At 39.4% G+C, this 19,597-nt stretch overlaps 1 protein-coding gene across 2 annotated transcripts in view; it reads right to left on the bottom strand.

Moving 5' to 3' along the window:
- dnajc12 (DnaJ (Hsp40) homolog, subfamily C, member 12) overlaps positions 1-14,867 on the bottom strand; it is a 97,064-nt gene extending 82,197 nt beyond the window's left edge. Inside the window, exon 1 of one of the 2 annotated variants that reach the window (XR_009673349.1) lies at positions 14,594-14,867. Coding sequence is in view for 1 of the 2 variants with exons in the window: in XM_061040960.1 (XP_060896943.1) it covers positions 14,594-14,671 (78 nt within the window). In the remaining variant the exon portion in view is untranslated. The remainder of the gene's footprint in view (positions 1-14,593) is intronic. The other variant, XM_061040960.1, reaches the window with a different exon arrangement.
- Between the last annotated feature and the right edge of the window lie 4,730 nt (positions 14,868-19,597).

Genomic DNA, 19,597 nt, shown 5'->3' with positions numbered 1-19,597 from the left:
CTATCACGTCACAACAAACTGCATCACCTTGACATCTTTCTAAAAAACAGATGGTGTTCTCAAGGTGGGAGGAAGACTCCGACATTCTTCTCTCTCTGACTCATTCAAGTACCCTATTGTCATAAGGATCATGTGACAAAGTTGATAATAGCTCACAACCACGAAAAGACGAAGCATCAGGGAAAAGACTTTACCACAAACAAAATCAGATCCAGTGGCTTTTGGATTCCTGGAATACACGGAGCAGTTTCATCACACATCCATCACTGTGTGACTTGCCGTAGACTTAGGAGACCTACAGAGGGCCAAAGAATGACCTGAAGAGCGCGTCGAGCACTCTCCCCCTTTCACATACTGCATAATGGACTGCTTCTGCCCTTTTGTCACTACAGAGGGAATGAAACAACATAAAAGATATGGCCTGCTCTTCACCTGCTTCTGCTCACGGGCCATTCACATTTGAGAGGATTTGTCCACAGATGCCTTGTTACGGCCTGCGTTTCTTCATTTCAATTTTAGTACATTTGCCTTAATGAATATGCAATATGGGGCGTTTCTGCCCTAACGTGCAAAATACTGGGAGGAGAAAATGCAAAGAACTGAAGTTGGTACACACATTATGATTTACCAAAACTGGCAAAAACTGTGGTGATTGTGACGGTGTCTGTATTTAACACCTTTGAAAAGAAGATGCTAACCCAGGAGACCAGTGTTACGCACAACAGGCTGCTGTTATTGAAGTTACACTGAGAAAACGAACTTGGTGGTGTAGTAAAATATACTAATTGAACTGTCCTAATGTCTACAATAAAATGTTATGTTTCAGCGGGAATTAGATTTTGTCAAGTAAAATTACATGTATGTACACAATTTATTCATGTATTTAAAATGACTGTGTGGAAGGAGTAAGTCTTATTATGGATTTTCTCATACCATTTAAATGTTTTTTAGTCCCTGCTAGAAACACTAAAATACTGAGTAAATTTTACAACACAATTTTAGAGTGCGTTTGAATCAGCGCATGCGCCTTGGGACAAACGAAAGTACCGCGCAGACGTCCGTTGGCAGACAGAGTTGTGAATATCTCCGGAATCTCTCAGGTAAGTAACAGCTTTATGACTTATGACTTTACAACAGGTGTGACTTATTAAACTTCTGGCCACACAAAATGAGGGAGAAACAGGTCTACACTCCAAGGTTTGTGTAGAATATCACTGTACAGATGAATGTTTGATGCTAGCTATCCTGTTAGAAGCCCGTTCACTCCACCGGAGTCACACACCGTGCGGGTTAATTTGCGAGATACTATATCTTTTTCAGAGCTGTTGTTTTTGTCTCATGTACTGTCACGCGTAGCGCGAATATAACACGGTGCTATACCAAAGTTTTTCATTTTTTTAGTTGTTTTCTCTGAGCTTTCACCTCAAAACATCATCTCTCAACTGTTAACATGGCGGTGCGGTGTATCTTTTACCCTTATAAAATTGCGTTCATTAACAGGAGGCAGAACAGTTTTTGTATTTAGCTGGCTGGGACAAGAGGTGACCAGAGGGAGTCAGGAGAGCTGGGCTGTCCAGCGGCGGATGACTTCAGAGAGATGGCCTGCTCTGTTTTACGAATCTGAGGTAGATTAATTTTTATACCCTTTATAATGTTACCTGTTCCTTTAAGGCTGTAACAATAATGTATTTATGGAAATATATTGTGTAGTATTCCTGTATCAATGCATGAACATTAGTAACCTTTGAACAGACTTCTCTCTCAAAGTTAAAACTACAGGCCAAATGTTTGCCTTTCTCCAAGTTGATCATTTTAAGAAGTGGCTGCTTGGTGCTTTTCACCCTTACCTGCATTCAAAACGCCTGCAGAATTCATTTTTCACTGTTTTGCCATTAACTAATGTCATACTTCTGAATCCTTGTCATTTCAGATCAAGGAGGAGTTTCGGAGAATAACTACAATTTCTCTAGAGCAAAGCTTCATGTCCAAACTTGACCACTCTACACCAAAGCTTACTGCCCTGATGAAAGCCAAGGGAGGTGTTGTGGGGACCAGGCTGAGGCCCCATCTGGATAAACTGAGTCAGGTATGTTTGATTTGAAGGGTTCCTGTTCACATCTTTTGCAGGAAGACAGATCAACTGTGTGTCACAGTTTCACACACATTCTGCCCCTGTCCTAGACAACACAAATTCTCACTCTCTGTAACATACTTCTAACATACTTCTCCTTTCCACACATGGCTCTTACTCTTTGAAAACAAACCACTGCTCCTTGATAAGATAAGATAAAGAAAAGATATACTTTATTCATCCCAGCAGGGAAATTTAGGTGTTCCAGCAGCCAGCATACATACAAACACACAACACAACACATATATACATACATATCTCACCCATACAAAAAAACATGAGCCCACAATACAGTTTGATATATGATATATGCAACTCAGGCTAAAGTTTAAAAGTTTAAATGTCTTCTGTCCTTACTTAAAGGGGAGTCGTTACAAAGTGCAATTGCAAAATTGGTAAAAAAGTATTTTTAAATCTGTCCTTTTTGCAGCTTATCTGCCGTAGCCTCCCACTAAAAACACTCTTTTGTTCACACACGAGATTGTGTAAGGGATGCATGTTATTGTCCATAATGTTCAACAGTTTCTGTATCATCCTTCTCCCCATCACCACCTCCAGGGGCTCCACAGTAGTCCCCAGCACAGAGCCAGCCCTCCTAATCAGCTTGTTAAGCTTTTTACAGTCACAAGCCCTGATGCTGCTGCCCCAACAGACGGCTGCAAAGAAAATGGCACTTGCCACAACAGTCTGATAAAACATGGATAACATTTTGCTACAACCATTAAAAAGAAGTAGAGTCTGCTCTGACCCTTCTTGTAAACGGCCTCTGTGTGGTGCTTCCAGTCCAGTTTATTGTTCATGTGCACCCCCAAGTATTTATAGCACTCCACCACCTGCACCTCATCCCCAAGGATAGAGATGGTGCTTAGCTCAGGCCTGTCCCTCCTAAAGTCCACCACCATTTCCTTGGTCTTTGTTACATTTAACACCAGGTGGTTCTTCCCACTCCCTGCAACAGAGTTATCCACCAGCATCCTGTATTCTGTCTCCTCTCCACCACTGATACACCCTACTACCGCAGTATCGTCTGAGAACTTCTGTAAGTGACAAGCCTCAGAGTTATACTGGAAGTCTGAGGTGTATAGTGTGAAGAGGAAAGGGGACAGCACAGTCCCCTGCGGCGCTCCTATGCCACTGACCACCCGCTCAGACACAGACCTCCCCAGCCTCACAAACTGTGGTCTGTCAGTCAGGTAATCCATGATCCATGATGTTGTGGTGGTGTCTACCTGCATCAGCTCCAGCTTCTCACGTAGCAGTACTGGCTGTATGGTGTTAAAAGCACTTGAAAAATCAAAAAACATAATCCTCACAGTGCTATCAGACTTGTCTAGGTGAGAGTGGGCTCTGTGGAGTAGGTAGATGATGGCGTCCTCACCCTCTACCCTTGGGCAGTATGCAAACTGCAATGGGTCCAGGTAGCTGGTCACCTGTGGTCTCAGGTGGGCCAAGACCAGCCTCTCAAGTACCTTCATGATGTGCGATGTTAGGGCAACTGGTCTGTAGTCATTGAGGGCAGAGGGAGAGGGTTTCTTGGGGACCGGAACAAGGCAGGATGTTTTCCACAGCACTGGCACCCTCCCCTGGCTGAGGCTGAGGTTGAAAAGATGCTGTAGAATGCCACATAGCTGACCTGCGCAGGCTTTCAAAACCCTGGGGCTGATGCCATCTGGACCTGCTGCCTTGTTCTCGAGCTGCATTCTCACCTGGCTACTGGAGACAGACAGACAGGCCAGAGAAGTGTGGGGTAGGGGTGGGACACGGTGGGGGTCAGAGCATGTTGGGGGGGCAGTGGGTGCCGTCCAGGTAACTTGCGGGGAGGGGGGGGGGGGGGGGCTTTGTGAGGGGGGAGGATGTAGGGTCTGTGTGGCTATCAGGGGCCGGGGAGGTAGCCAAAGGCCTCGTGCTGAACCTATTGAAGAACACGTTCATCTCATTGGCCCTTTCCTGACTACCTTCTGCCTGATTTCCTTTCACCTTGAAGCCGGTTATGGTTTTCATACCGTGCCACACATCCCTTATGTTGTTCTGTTGGAGCTTGCTCTCCAGCTTCCTCCTGTATGCCTCCTTGTTTTCTCTCAGCCTCACCCTCAACTCCCTCTGTACACTCTTCAGCAACTCACTGTCACCGTCCCTGAATGCCTTCTTCTTTTTATTTAGCAGACATTTTAAATCCCTGGTGATCCAGGGTTTATTGTTTGCAAAGCATCTCACCTCCCTAGTAGGTACCACATTATAGACACAGAAGGAGATGTAGTCAGTTATACAGTCCGTCATGGACTCAATGTTATTCCCATGGGGTTCACAGAGCACATCCCAGTCTGTAGCCTCAAAACACCCTTGCAGGAGCTCATTGGTTTCCTGAGACCACCTCCTGACTGTCCTCGTGGTTACCGGTTGCCACTGAACAATGGATGTGTAGGTGGGACTAAGTAGAACCAGGTTATGGTCTGACCTACCAAGGGGAAGGAGGGCTGTGGATCTGTATTCATCCTGTATGTTTGCATACAGTGAATCCAGTGTTTTATTGTCTCTGGTAGGGCACATGACAAATTGGTGAAAAGTCGGGAGGGTTGTAGAGAGAGAGGCATGATTAAAATCCCCAGAGATTGCAAGAAGGCATTTGGATGTTGTGTGAGTATTTTAGCAGAGACTGAGTTGATGACGTCACATGCTGTATCGGCATCAGCTGACGGCGGTGTGTAAACAACAATGGCAACAGCACAGGTAAATTCCCTCGGGAGATAGTATGGACGCAGACTAACGGCTAACAGTTCGATGTTAGGGGTGCAGATGCGCTCCTTCACATTAATGTGAGAAGGATGACACCATCGGTTATTCACAAGCAGAGCACTCCCCCATCCTCTCTTTTTACTGCTCAGCCTGTGATCCCGGTCAGCCCGTACAGTCATAAATCCATTCATTGTTGTGTTTGCGTCCGGAATATTCTCCTGCATCCATGTCTCGGTGAAACACATTAAACTGCATTCTCGGTATTCACGCTGTGATCTTATGAGTGCTCCGAGTTCGTCCACCTTGTTCACCAGCGACCTCACATTCCCCATGATAACACCAGCTCTGCATCCTCGGCGTCTTCTCCTTAGCTCCTCTGGGATTTGGTGTCTCGTTCCCGTCAAAGGTAGTGGTTGGAGAGTGCTAATAGCTGGTCGCGCGTGTAAACAATACCGTTAATATGCGTTGGCATACTGTCCCGACACGAAAAAATATATAAAAACGGTAAAAACTAATAAAACTCGACTAAGCCACTTAGTGTCCATCTTGACTCACTCATAGGCTATGACAGGTGACTTAACACTTTAAAAACACTTTAAAAACACTTAAAACGCAAGACAAAAACCGGAGCTGCTGCAACAGGCTGCCACTAGCACGGCGCCATGACAACGTGATTTATTGTGTACAAATTATTGTTTGGAACTGACACTATTACTCTTTTCACAGAACCCAAGCACTGACATGAGACATGACGCAGTTATCCGTGGCCTCATACTATACCTTGGTGAGAAAGAAGAGGAACTTTTCGAAGATTGCCTGGTAAACCATGTTTTTTTTCTCAATTAATTTTTAGTGACATATACCTGGGTTTTGAAGTCACAGTTCAGTATGTTTTTGGTAAAGCAAGAAAAAAGAAACAAAGAAAGGTTTCATTTTTTTATGAAATAACGGTTGAGTGAATAAACTATGACTTTAACCAGAAAGAAAAAAAACTCAGTATTGCTGCAACCCATTTTAGCTTGTCCTCAGTGGAGTGTAACTAAGCAAATACATACATGTAAATAAATGTATACTTCAAATGTCTGTGTACTTGTTTTGCATATCAATCTGATATCAAATTGTACTTAGCACAGGTATAATATCAAATACCTTAAGACCTTTACTTGAGTACCATATCTACAGGTGATTTTAATAAAAGAAATTCTCTGCACCAAAGTAGTATTTTACTACCAAATTTAAATACTTTTACTCAGGCATAACTTTTAAATACTTTTTACAACACTTCTTGTAATAGTCTATAGAAGGCTGGTATTCCTACTCTTGAATTGTTGTCAACTGAATAGTTTTCTTTTTTTCTTGTGAATTTTATGCAGGAGGACAACAACGCAGTTATGCCACTCAACACATAGTCAAGATCCTGGTCGTCCATGGTACTGATGAAGAAGAACCAGTAGATGTTTCCATCCTTCTTGAAGGGCAGGAGGTATTGACAGGATGCAGCAGCACAGCCAAAGCTTGCACCTTGCTTATGGGACTGATTTATGCCCTCAACCTTGCAGATGTTTTTGTCATCTGATGTGCCCTTCATTTTATGCTTCTAGGGGTCAAAAACATTTTGAGTTTCCCGTGATATGCATTTTTTTTTCTTTAGAGCATAATGATCACTCAGTAAAGGTAAACATTTTTTGTTTATTGATGCCTACCAGCATTTACTGCTGCTGAGATTTTATTTCAATTTTGTCATGTGAAATGTTAGCTGTTCCATGTACAATTCTACATGGCTGTTGTAAAAATGAGGTGTTACATAAGGTACCCCACAAATGTTTATAAATAAATAATAGAATTGCATTTTAGCTGTGTGATTATTAATAGTATTTGGTAATATTCATCAAAGGAAAATGTGCAACATTTACATAATTAGATTAGGTAATATAACTTCAAACAACTAAGTAACTAAAATGATTAAAAAGAAAAAAAAAGATAAAAAGTACTTGATAATTTTATGACAGTAATTATCAAAGATAAATAAAATCTTCTCAATATTTTGATGTTGTAAATGTATATGTATACAGAAAATATACTGTATTTTACTTAATTTGTGTGAGTAATAAAATTTGAAACATCAGTAAAACTAAGTAACACTTACCTAATATTTTCCCAAATGTTACCATAAGAAATAAGTAGATTTTACTTAATACTATTAAGGAAGTTTTACTTGATATTACAGCAGTAAAATTTACTCAAAAATTTTGAGTGCAAATTGTTACGAGGATTTTTTAAAGTAAATCTTATGAGTTGTTTTTTTCAGTGTAGGAGGAGACAGGCACAGAAGAGAAGAGAAACACCATGATTGAACTACAGGCTATTGTTGTCATAGCCAAACAAAACTGAACATTCACAGCCTCTGCATTCTAAACAATTTCAACATTGACATTTATTTCTTCCCATTTCCCTCTTTTCACCAACATTATATTTTAAACTGGGGATTTCCTTTTTCTCGGGCTACGCATCTCTCCCCCAGCTCGCCCCCCCCTCGGTGCGCTCCTCTCCATGGTGCACGCGTCTCCTCCCTCTACAGCCCGCTGCTGCTGCTACTCTCTAGGACGCTTGGATGGGGGGACCTCACCACTGTTTGTACCCCCGTCTGCGATACATCTTTCCAGAGCATTTATGTCCGATCAGACACAGCACTGACCAGCTGTCTGGTGCGCAACAATGGCCCGTGTGTAGAGCACCCGTGCCACAGAGGACACAGCTCGCACCACCTGCGCAATGTATGACACTTCATTCTTAAGACTAAGGGAAGAAAAGAGAGGCCCTGTTTAATGCCGAGGTTTTCTTATAACCAAAATTTTCTTTGTAATATTCAGATTTATCTGCTATAACTCGAAAGTATTGTGCGTTTATTTACTGCAGTCAAGCCAGCCGCTCCTCGCTTTTACATGGTGAAGTGAGCCACCCCTAAATTTGAAGTGCCCACGTATTCTGATCTTTATGGTAATTGTTCCGGACTCCGGAGCGAGCAGGAGTAACAGACAGAGAGAGCGATGACGTGAAGTGCTAAATGCCTAGGTCTTACCATAAAACTGACTATGAGATACACCTGTATGAAACGGGAGTAAACCGAATACTGTACAGGGAATAGCTTCGGAGGTCGGGGAAGTAAGTGTGAGAATAATTCTGCGAGTCTGCGGTAACTTCCGTTTTTCAAAATAAGATGTTCACAATTAAAAAAAACAAAAAAAAACAGTTTTCTTGGAGAAAACAATAATTATATATATTTTCTTACATAAGTACACCATGATTCTGATATGGTTGGACTAAGTACTTCTTAGACTACATGCACAGGTACTATGAAGTACTTTTACTGTGTACTTTTTGAGAAATCCATTGTCAAATTCCGTTATAAATCACTATAATGACTCTTTTTTTCTGACTTTGATGTTGAGGAGCTGTGCAGTTGTCCAGATATGCGCATGATTTGCAGTCTAAAACAGAGTGCAATGTAAACAGAAAATAGTCCAGTGACCGTTAATGTAACGCATCAAATCAGTTTCAGCCTTCACATTACTGTCATGTATTGAGCTGAACTGTACTTTTGGCACAAACCGGCAGCACTTCTATACAGAGATGTTCCTAAATTAAAATTTGGTCACAAAGGCTGAATGTGCGACATTTTACACATACTGTAAATATAGCAGAAATCCAGTATATCCTCTGAAAATAACTGTGAGTCATGACTGTCTACAATGAGTGTGACACCCAAGTCCCACTGTCTGTGATGTTGTCTGAGCCGTATCTACACCGTGTTTACATGGACGGGACGGGACAGGACGGCCGGCCAGATCATCCCCTTGCTTACAAAAGTTGTTTGTAAGTGAGGGACTATAGAAAAGAAGAATAACATACTGTACTCACTGCTTATTTGAATGTCACGTAAGAGTTTTTAGATCATGGTCTGTGAAAAGGTTCTCCCACACCTTTCACCTGCCCCCACCTTCCCTACACTGACTGCAGCTTGCAGAGTGATTTGGGTGAGTGAAGGTTCTCCCATACCTTTCACCTGCCCCCACCTTCCCTACACTGACTGTGGCCTGCAGAGTGATTAGGCTGAGTGAAATCACCTGAGCTTAATTGAACATAGTGAGGCCTTCAGTTGGGTTGTTTCTTGTATAAAGCCAGACTCAGCCAGAGTCTGGGTGGAAATGTTTGTTGGTGGCAGCTTGCTGTGAGGCTGTGTTTTCTTTCAGTTTATTTAATCTAGTTGTTTTATTAGATTACCCGGGACTTTTGTTTTTGCTGTTTCGTGCTATTTTTGGTTAATAAATCAACCACCTTATTTTGCATCGATTTCTGCCTCCTGACATATTTTTGCTCACCACCAGTGCCGAACAGCCACACTTAAATTTTGATGTTGACTTACAATCAGTAATGTTACATGGTCATTTTGTGTAAATTTACATGCAGTGGCCCTCACTTATCAAACGTACGAACGGCAGAAAAATGGGTGTACGGTCATTTCCACGCAAAGTTCGGCACTTATCAATTTGGACGTGAGCGGAGGGTACGCTCAAATCCCACGGCAGGTCTCAGTTCGTGTACGCACGTTTTCAGCTCAATGTGGACTTGCGCTGCAGCGAATCTGTCTGTATCGGAGAATAATTAGATCATACTATAACAGTGCTTGTTAAGACGGATAGATAGAGGTTCACAGATTTACTGTTAGATAAGGTATCTCAAATGTATTTTATATTACGCTTCACCTCAAACGATCTCTGTAGACTACATTGCTTTTTAAATAATGTTGAGCAGCGCGAGCTGTCAGGTGATTTATTAAGTTGTGTGTTTTATTTGATTAATTTTTGTTTGTTTAATCGATTTACTTTAAAGATTAGAGAGGCTGCTTTCAGTAAATACATGTTAAACGTTCAGCGCACAGGAATATCACTGCAGAAAATACTGAGACAAATGAAAACAGAAAAACTAAAAACAGTTACTTTCAAAGGACAGACAAACTTCCAGAGGATACTAAATACAACTTTTAGCCTCTGAAATATGAAATATTTAGGAATACAGAACATTAACATTAGATCATAATTAATCGGTATGTCCGGAGATTAAACTAATAAATACGCTTATGTGCCACATGCGTAATTGCGCACAGCAGAAGCACATAGACCAGACTACATGTGACATAATAACAAATAAAGAAATCCGGGGGCTGTAAGACGGAGTCAGGACCTTCTTTTATGTAAGTGTTAAATTCTTATGTTTGGAAAGAATCGGCTGAGAAGTGCACATTACACAGCGTTTGATCAAACAGTTTATTCATGTGATGCAGGATGTTTCAGGTTTCTCTTCTCTTTTAAAGTCTCAAATGGTGAGCTGCCAGTGCAGCCGACGTTATCCGACACAGATGCAGGTTCGCCTGCACCACTTGTGCCTGATATTGAGGCTGAACCGATGAAAGAAGCCACTCGCTCCTCGATCTGGGATAATTTCAGGAGCTGCTTCTTTTAAGACACAACACTAGGCTACATTGTAGCGATCATATGGTCTGACCAGGTTTTTTAAACTAAAAGTATTTTCAAAAATTTGATTATAGCCTATATTATGTACATTACATATCGCGGATGTTATATATTTTTTATATTTAAAAACAACGCTGTTGAGATTTCCATGCAGGCGCATTTCTTCGGAGGCTCTTTAATCCTACATTTCAGACTTCCAAACAACATAATGTTATTCCTCTTTACTTTTCTCTGTTATGGTGTCACTCAGGTCATATCTCGTTTCTCTTCTTTGCCGTATTACGTATCTCCATGCCGTAAACTCTGGGGGCGAGGACGGCTAAACCGTGAATATATAGAAGCGTGGTATTTAAATGACAATCGTTTCCAGCCGCCACACTTACCAACACCCAGTCTTGCGTACACCGTGATCAGCCAGATACGCACGTTTCATAGGTCCTATGTGGACTCTGTCATACGATGATTTCTACACCCAAATCTGCGCTGGTTTCTACAACAGATTGATAAGTGAGGGCCACTGTGAAGCTACAAGCAAACAAAAGAGCGCTACTATTAGTATACTAACACAACAATGCAGCTCGAGTTGTTTTGGTTTCATGCTGGTGCTCAAGGGCGACATCTACTGGATCAAAAAGTTGCATATTCTTCCTTTAACGTATCATAAACATAAGCAATGTCATAAAAAAATCATACCTTTTAGAATACACATGCTCAAAAGAGTCAAACACATTAAATTCTGCTATTCTAAAATAATTTATTTTCGAATAGTTAAGGACGAGACCTCTCGTTCAGTATTTATGAAGGATTTGGAGGGCCAAGGTCTTTGTTAGTTATAGATGGATGGATCCTTTATTGTCATTGCAGATCACTACACAATGAAATTCAGTCCAGCCTCAACCCCTTGATACTTTAAGAAAATATTTTTAAATAATTCAAAGATATAGAAAGTAAGCAAGTTTATGGCACATATTGAAAAAAAGAATGCTTGAAATTACAAGGATTTTTACAAAATCAATAAAAAGAAGCTGTCATGTGTTACCAGAGATTACTCTTTAAAAAACCAACCTCTTCTTCATTATTCCCCCCACAAATTCAAAAATAAATGCATATGCTCAATAATGATATTAGAATTAAGTCTTCTCATGGGAGATAGGAGCTCAGTTGTTGAGTAGATAATACAATTACATTATAAGGAGTTGGATTAGTAGTCTTAGAAGTACTTAGTCCAACCATATCAGAATCATGGTGTACTTATGGAAGAATTGTTTTTTACAAGACATCAAAGTAAAAAAAAAAAAAAGACTCATTATAGCTATTTATAAAGAACTTTGACAGTGGATGTCTCAAAAATTACACAGTAAAAGTACTTCATAGTATCGGTGCATGTAGTCTAAGAAGTACTAAGTCCAACCATATCAGAATCATTGTGTATTTATGGAAGAACATATTTTTTCCCAGGAAAACACCTTATTTTGAAAAACGGAAGTTACCGCAGACTTGTAGTATTATTCTCAAACTAATTTCACCGACCTCCGAAGCTGTTCCCTGAACAGTATTTTGTTTGCTCCCGTGTCATACACGTATATCTCATAGTCACTTTTATGGTAAGACTTAGGCATTTATCACTTTTGCCTGGAAAAGGAGATTAATAACGGGTCAAAATCTGTCTGTTACTCCTGCTCGCTCTGCAGTCCGGAGCATTTACCATAAAGATCAGAATACGTGAGCACTTCAAATTTAGGGGCGGCTCACTTCACCATGTAAACTTGAGGAGCGGCTGGCTTGACCGCAGTGTTTGTTTGCCTCTCCCACTAATACCTATTTTGCGCTTGTGTAACACAGTGAGAATGAACCTCTTTTGAATTTCTACAAAATTAATGTGTCTGTCATATTTATGTTACTTTGTTGCCGCCTGGTGGTCTAATAGCACAACTGTAGGGCTCCTAGCTGGCCACCGTACGTACCTCAGCAAAGGAATCTCTCCTGAACTGAAGGTGGGTGTGTGTGTTTAGTGCTGCAACCAACATATCTCTGTTTAATGTTTTAAAACTGTTCCAAAAACTTTAGGTAACATGTATTTGGTCCATGAACCCGTTTAGAATGTACTGTTAGAGTTTCGGACATTTATGTGTAGAAATGTTTACTTTATTTTACGAGTTTCAGTTTGTTTACATGCTGAGCTAATGCTAGTTAGCTTACCAGTTAGCTGCTTCCTCGTGGCCGTGATGCTCACGTTAATGCTCTTGTGTGCGTGTTTTTGTGTTATACAGATGTGAGTCCTTGCAGTTGCATATCAATGCTGAGTGTGTGTTTTTGTATTATACATCAGGTAGGCATGGTTAAATTAGTTTTACATAATAAGTGAACTGTAAATTCATGTTGTTTGTGTTAATTGTAAAAAGCTATAAAATGCACTTCATTGATGGTTACGTGTTAAAATGATTTTGGTATGTTTATATACAGATAAAAATTGAAAATGCTCTTATTTGGTACTCAAAGACAAAGTAAAATTCCACTATACGATCACTTGTGCTAAAAATGTATTTAATTGATATGATTTCATGATGTTATGTAAAAATACTCTTAAAAAGAAAAAGGAATCTCTCCTGAGCTGAAGATGTGAGTCCTTGCAGTTGCATATCAATGCTGATTGTGTGCTTTTGTATTATACACCAGAATAAAAAGGAAAGAGATCCAGAGTGAGAGCAACTCCGGCTGTTGTGGCGTTCTTCCTGCACCATAAACATCTGAGACAGACACACACCCTCCATAGTCCAGCAGAGAAACACAACCGGTTACACTTGCAGTCATCCTGCTTTCCGTCCAAACTCTCCGTGATGTAAACCAGTAGAACACGCAAAAGCCTAACTTAAATAGTACCGCCTCCACAAGGTTTGCACCTGGTGTCATTCACGCAAATTTTCTTAGTAGATCACCCGCAAAACAACCACCAACCAAACGTGCAAATTTTTGGAGTGAACACGCAATTTAGTACTCTTTACTTGGGAGCTTAGTAAATCTGGCCCTAAGTACATTTTTGTCACAAAAGCAGTGTGACTTTGTCATGAATGCGCCACACTCTAGTCATGCTGGCGGTGTGTGGGAGCGCCAGATAAAAACTGATAGGAGTGTTTTAAACTCCACTCTGTCACCTTTCCATGGCAGACTCAATGATGCTTCACTATGCACACTTCTCTATGAAGCCATGGCCATAGTCAACAGTTGACCCCTCACTGTGGATAACTTAAACAGCCCTGATAGCCCTGAACCACTGACCCTAAATAATCTGATCAACATAAAATTCAGCCCAGCACTGCCCCCACTGGAGAATGGAGACTTGCAAAGGTCTTCACGACTGTCAGTGGTAAGGAAGGAAGGGTGAAAATCTCAGTTGGAGATAAGAGACTAAACAAGAAGGGTGAGCGTAGTGGTAAGTTTACAGTGTTAGAGTGTCCAGTGCAGAAGTGTTCTACTGTTAGAAGCTGCTTAAGATACAGATTGTAAAAGGAACACAATGTTATCTCACGTTAAAATTATTCCTTTATGCATGTTAATGTAAATGAAAATTCATAATTTTGGTGGGAGTGTAAGTAACCCAGTTGCTAAAAATGGGAGACTTTCTCAAGAGTGATATTTGTCTTGCTTTTATTTTCTATTTTAGACAGTGTCTAAGGTTAATTTGCTTCCAGTTTGGTTAAAATTTGACTTTTATTTTGAAGGAACTTCCGGTTTTGAATATTGTTAAGGTAACTTGACTTCAAGAAATGAACGTGATAAGGTAATGAGAAAAGGTAAACAGCTAAAAGGAAAGGTGAAAGTTGAAGTTTTAATCTCTCACGGTGGTTTTGAGTGGTTTATGTGAACGTTGAGTGCTGTAAAAATAAACCAGAAACTAAAATCATCAGATCAACAGTTGACCATCTTTCGGAGGGATGCTTACAAGCCTAGTAATTGAGCCAAATGAGTGTTTGTACAACTCAGCTTGTACACATGTATTAGTATTCAATTTAGAAATTGAATGACCTAATTACTTAATAATTTAGATAGGCTAGCCTATATCACTGTCTCTCATGACAATGCTTAAATGTCTCCTTGCCTATTTCTGATTTCTTGAAGCATTATTTTTCTGCTACGGATAACATTGCTGCATATGGCCCAACAAAAAAGCAGATCCTAATACAAACGATTCAGCACTTACCGTCGATAGTTCATCACATCCTAATAACCCGTAGTAATCCTCCAAGTCATCAGTTTTGTAGTTCAAAACAGCTTCCATAACAACCTGAGTTTATGAACAGGAGCAGCTACCTTAGATCACAGTTGTTCGATCCAAGAGACGTCCCTCTCTAAGGCTTAGTTTTTTAATAAATCTTGTCGAAGTTCTAGAAGATCATTTTAATTCGTCAAATAGCCCTCGGCCAGCTGGTAGAAGGATCGCGATGCTTAATTATTACGAGACTTCTTCTTCTTCTTTTTGTTTATTGGCGGCTGGCAACTAGCTTTTAGGCTGCATTACCGCCACCTACTATGCTGGAGTGTGAGCCAGAATACCTATTACTATTAAAAGGAAAAAGGAAAAAATAAAATAATACACGCAACAACAACAAAAATAATAACAATAAATTAATAAAACAAATTAAATTATTTTAACTATTCCAGTTTTAGAAATGTAAACAAGGCTTTATATTTCCCTTCCCCATTATTCAACACAATTTTAGACTCATTATTTCAAGCCCACATTTTGTCAGCCTTTCCTTTAACTTTTCTCTCTGGGATTTATATTTCTGACAATACAAAATAACATGTTCTACTGTTTCTTGCTCTGGTCCACAATCACAAAAACCTGACAGACCTGCTCCGTAGCAGTTTAGTGTTCAGTTTCTCCATGCCGCTCTGTTAGTTATCGCTGAAATATAACTTCTCAAACTGTTATAGCCTACTCGCGAAATGAAAGAGTCAGAGCAACACATTCAGTTAAGGGAAAAAACAGGAGTTATTATAGTCAGTTCTAAGGTGAAATAACGACAGGAAAAATATTATCAGCCTCAGTATGCACATTAATACTTGCAGATTTGTCTTTTATCTGCCAATTGTCCATCCTGCATTTGTTCCTGCAGCTGTGTAACTTTAGTCTTCGGGAGCATGCTTGTCTTAAACTTCGTCTTTATATTATTAATAGTTTCTTCAGAGTTAGATATGACGACCTGCTTACGGCAGGAAAAAATGAAGCTAACTGCCCCATTTATGTGAATGGCTCTTGGAAACTCTGGGTTTACCTATTAGGCTGATAACCAGCTTTGTATGACTGTTAATCACGGTCTCTTATGTTAGGGTTAGAAGCAGGATTTGGGGTTAGCAAGCTAATTTCAGGGGAATGTTGTTAATGTTAACATATTTTTTTTTAATTCAGGTATTGCAAATCAACTTTTTGCTCAAATATAACTTTTAACAGTTACATTTAATTTCACATATCTTCTTCGTAGCATCATCGCAATTTTTAACTTTTGATACATCATTCCGACTTTCCGAACTGAAATCACGTGAACACACTGGCGTCAGAAATACTGTGACGGTTTTAGTGGCAAGACTTTTAATTTAATTTGCTTGTTTTCTGGGTTGCCAGCCAGGCTGTCCCTGGCAAAAGTCATTTTGTTTTGTTATTTTAAGTCACCACACTTATTGTCAAAAAACCAACACAAAGGATGTAAAAGTATTAAACTAAACCACCTTATAAATAAATAATAAGAATGAAACAGAAACTGCCACCAAAGTTCACTTCAATAAATCATTCTTGTATTAGGTAACATAAAAAAAAAAAAACAACAACACAAAAATATATTTCCAGCAACTCTGATTAAAACAAAAGATTTTCAGTCTCTCACTCTTCCAGTGATAAAACAAACAATCAACAAAAAATATAATTTTTCAGGCCCTTAATGTTCAGTTTAAAAAACAAAAATGAGTCTTTCTGGGTCAAAAAATTAAATAAAAAGAGTCCAAAATAAATAATAGTCCGTTCAGTTCAAAACCACTGGTCAGAGCACGTCAGAGATCCGTAGCCAGCGCTCTGTGAATGGAACCGGCTGTCACGTTTTTCTCCTGAAAATGATATGGCTAGAAGCATACAAAACCAACAGTGACCCTCGTATTATCGCAGGTAATTTTATAGATCCTGTGACCAAAAACAGTGTATGTCCACAAAAAAGTCAGGTTAGATCACGGTACTGAGAATACCCACATTACAGTGAAGCAAGAGGATGAGAAAGGTTCAGAGTGTGTCACTTTCGGTCCAAGTATTGGCAATCAAAGGATTGAATGTTGGTGGTGCACCTTGAGAAGTGAATTCGCCCAGTTTTGGATGGACCACTTCTACCAGCTGATAGCAGATGGCTATTTTGTTGACAGCTTCATTGTCAAATCACTGATCCAGTTTTGCTTCCAAAATACCATACAGGTACAGTATCCTAAAAACGTTGCTTATCAACACAGATGTAACTAACTTCTCTAACAAACGTTTTCACTCTTTTTCTGTCCATTATATAGGAGGAGCTTGATGAAGTTGTAACTGCCTGGAATGACCATCACATAAGAACAACCAACAATCCTCGGGCTCCTAATGGTCGCCCTTCCATAATGTATGCGGTTCTCATCTTTATTGGGCTCAGACTTTCTTGCAGCCAGCTGATAAAATGAAGAGCACGACCTGGCAATGTCTGATGATGTGTATGAATTTATTGACCTTTATCTTAGACTTTGTCAAATAGGCCTACCATTGTAAACAAATATGCCCTGAATTGTTTATTGTACATGCCATCTGAAATACAGGCACGCAGGGTGGATACATTAGTGACACTGTCTTTAAATTATAGGCTGATGTCTTTGTAGCTCCATGTCTATATAGCCTTATACTACCCAACAAAGGTACTTACTTTCAACGCTATACTCTAGTTTACATTTCCAGTCATTCTAGACAACACATGCTTTATTTAGCGTATTTAAATCGTTAAATGCCACTTTATAATAAATGCTTTTTGTTATCAGAAATGGCTGTTTATATGAACCTTCATCTGTGTACAAAATATTTCTGTAAATATAGAGTTAAATGAAACAAAATTAATCAAATCAGAGTACACCTGCAATTCCAATCTCATCCTTCATTGACAGTCTGATATCCTAGGAATAAACGCACTCCTCCTGTCTGTGGGCAGGGCGCTGTCCATGGTGCTGAATCATTTCAATTCGCAGGCTCTTGGGAAATTGCATTACCTTACCTGTCCACTGTCCATGGTGTTGCCGATTGTGTAGAGACAGTGACGGTGAATGGCAAGCATTGGCCAACGCTGTTCATCAGTGGGAGTACGCCTGGCAAGCTGATACATCCTGATATTCTATTATTCATTAGTTGATTTTGGTTATTCAACATCCTTGTGGGTGGTCAGTTGCTGTACATCTACATGTTAGTGTTAGTAGCATCCTGGTCTTTTTATTATCTTTGTTTTTGGTGACACAAGTGCACACATAGAAGGCACTTTTGTTATATTGCCTGGATTGCCTTGCACATGCCCTTTAAGTACAGATGCATCTGTAAAAGTGTGCACCATATATTTTACAGTACTAGATTTTTCAAAACGTTGTCAATAAAAGAACATGATGACACAGTCCATGCAACAACATGGTAACATGGTCATTTCTCATAAACAAAACAAACAAGATATACAGATATATAGAAAAAAAGATATACAGTCAGGACTTGTGACAGCTTCCAAAGATTTTCTTGTAATGATTCTTACAGATATTTTTAAGAAGGGTTCAAAGTTCAGATACTATCACCCTGGGCATCGGGTCAGGATGCATGAAACCAACAAGGAAACTTGAGTTTTAGGTAAACAGTTTATTTCGTCCAATTCATTTCAATAACGAAAGTAACAGAACACACACGGGATGTTTGGACCATCAGTGCAGTGCTGAACTGCAGCCCCATGTGAAGATGAAAAACAAGAGTGCAAGGGAGTGCAGTCTTAAATAAGCAGCTAGCAGGTGAATTCAATCTAACTAATGAGGGACAGAGTGTAAACAGTAACCAATCAAGGGGGAGGGGAGAACGGGAGAAACCACGAAGTGTACTAAAGGAGGCGCAGTAGGAAAAGAGAGGAAGTGAAAGGAAACAAAATAGTGATCTTTACTACAGATATTCCTATCTTCCCTTTATGACTTTATGTGTCAACAAACAAGATTATTTGGTATCTAAACTGCACAAAAGTACTGTCAGTAATGAGAAAATGATGATGCTGTAGGTTTTGTGTGTAAATGGATATTACTGACGATTTAGCAAATAGATTCCTCGACAAGATGGTTGTTTTGAGTGACTAACCCTGAGAGTTTAATATTTATTACAGATAAGCAAGTGATTTGCAACAGAACACTTCAGCAGTTGTAGTATTGTTAATTCTTCTACTTATGAACATTAATAGATGTTTACACTATGACTGCGCTTACTTTGGGCATTTTTTAATTTGAAAATTGTATATGCCATAGATGTCCTTTACAATGTAATAACACCTTAACCTAAATTGACAATAACTAATGCGAGCCAAAATTTTACTTTGGTAGTATTAACTTGACATAACAGTTGTTTAGTTCAAAAACAAACAAAAAAAGATATACAGTCAGCAATTTCAGTCAGGAATTGTGACAGCTGCCAAAGATTTTTAGTTTAAATATTTTTATTGAGGTAGCAATAATAAAACATTCAATATTACAGATATTTTCCTCCTTTTAAATTAAATTAAGAAAAACGAAAATAACAGTCAAACATACAAGTCAACAGGTGTAGTGAGTAACACTAATTGAACAACAACAACAACAAAAAAAGGATAAAACAATTCTCAAATACGTGTCAAAAAACAAGATTATTTGGTTTATAAACTGTGTAAGAACAAATGTACTTATGCTAATGAGAAAATGATGATGTTGATGCTGTAGGTTTTGTGTGGATATGTCTGACGATTTAGCAAAGAGATTCCTAGACGAGATGTTTGTTTTGAGTGACCTGAGATGTCCTTTACAACGTGATTAGGCCTTAACCTAAAGTGAAATTAACTAATGTCAGCCAAAATGTTACTTTGGTAGTATTAACTAGACATAACTTCTTAGCTCAAAAACAAACAAATAAAAGCTAAAAACATTGTTTTCACAGACCTTG

The sequence above is a fragment of the Labrus mixtus genome, chromosome 6, assembly GCF_963584025.1.
Source record: "Labrus mixtus chromosome 6, fLabMix1.1, whole genome shotgun sequence".
NCBI classification, from domain to species: Eukaryota; Metazoa; Chordata; class Actinopteri; order Labriformes; family Labridae; genus Labrus; species Labrus mixtus.
The sequence above is the reverse complement of the archived record's forward strand: the minus strand, read 5'-3'. Positions and strand labels throughout refer to the sequence as shown.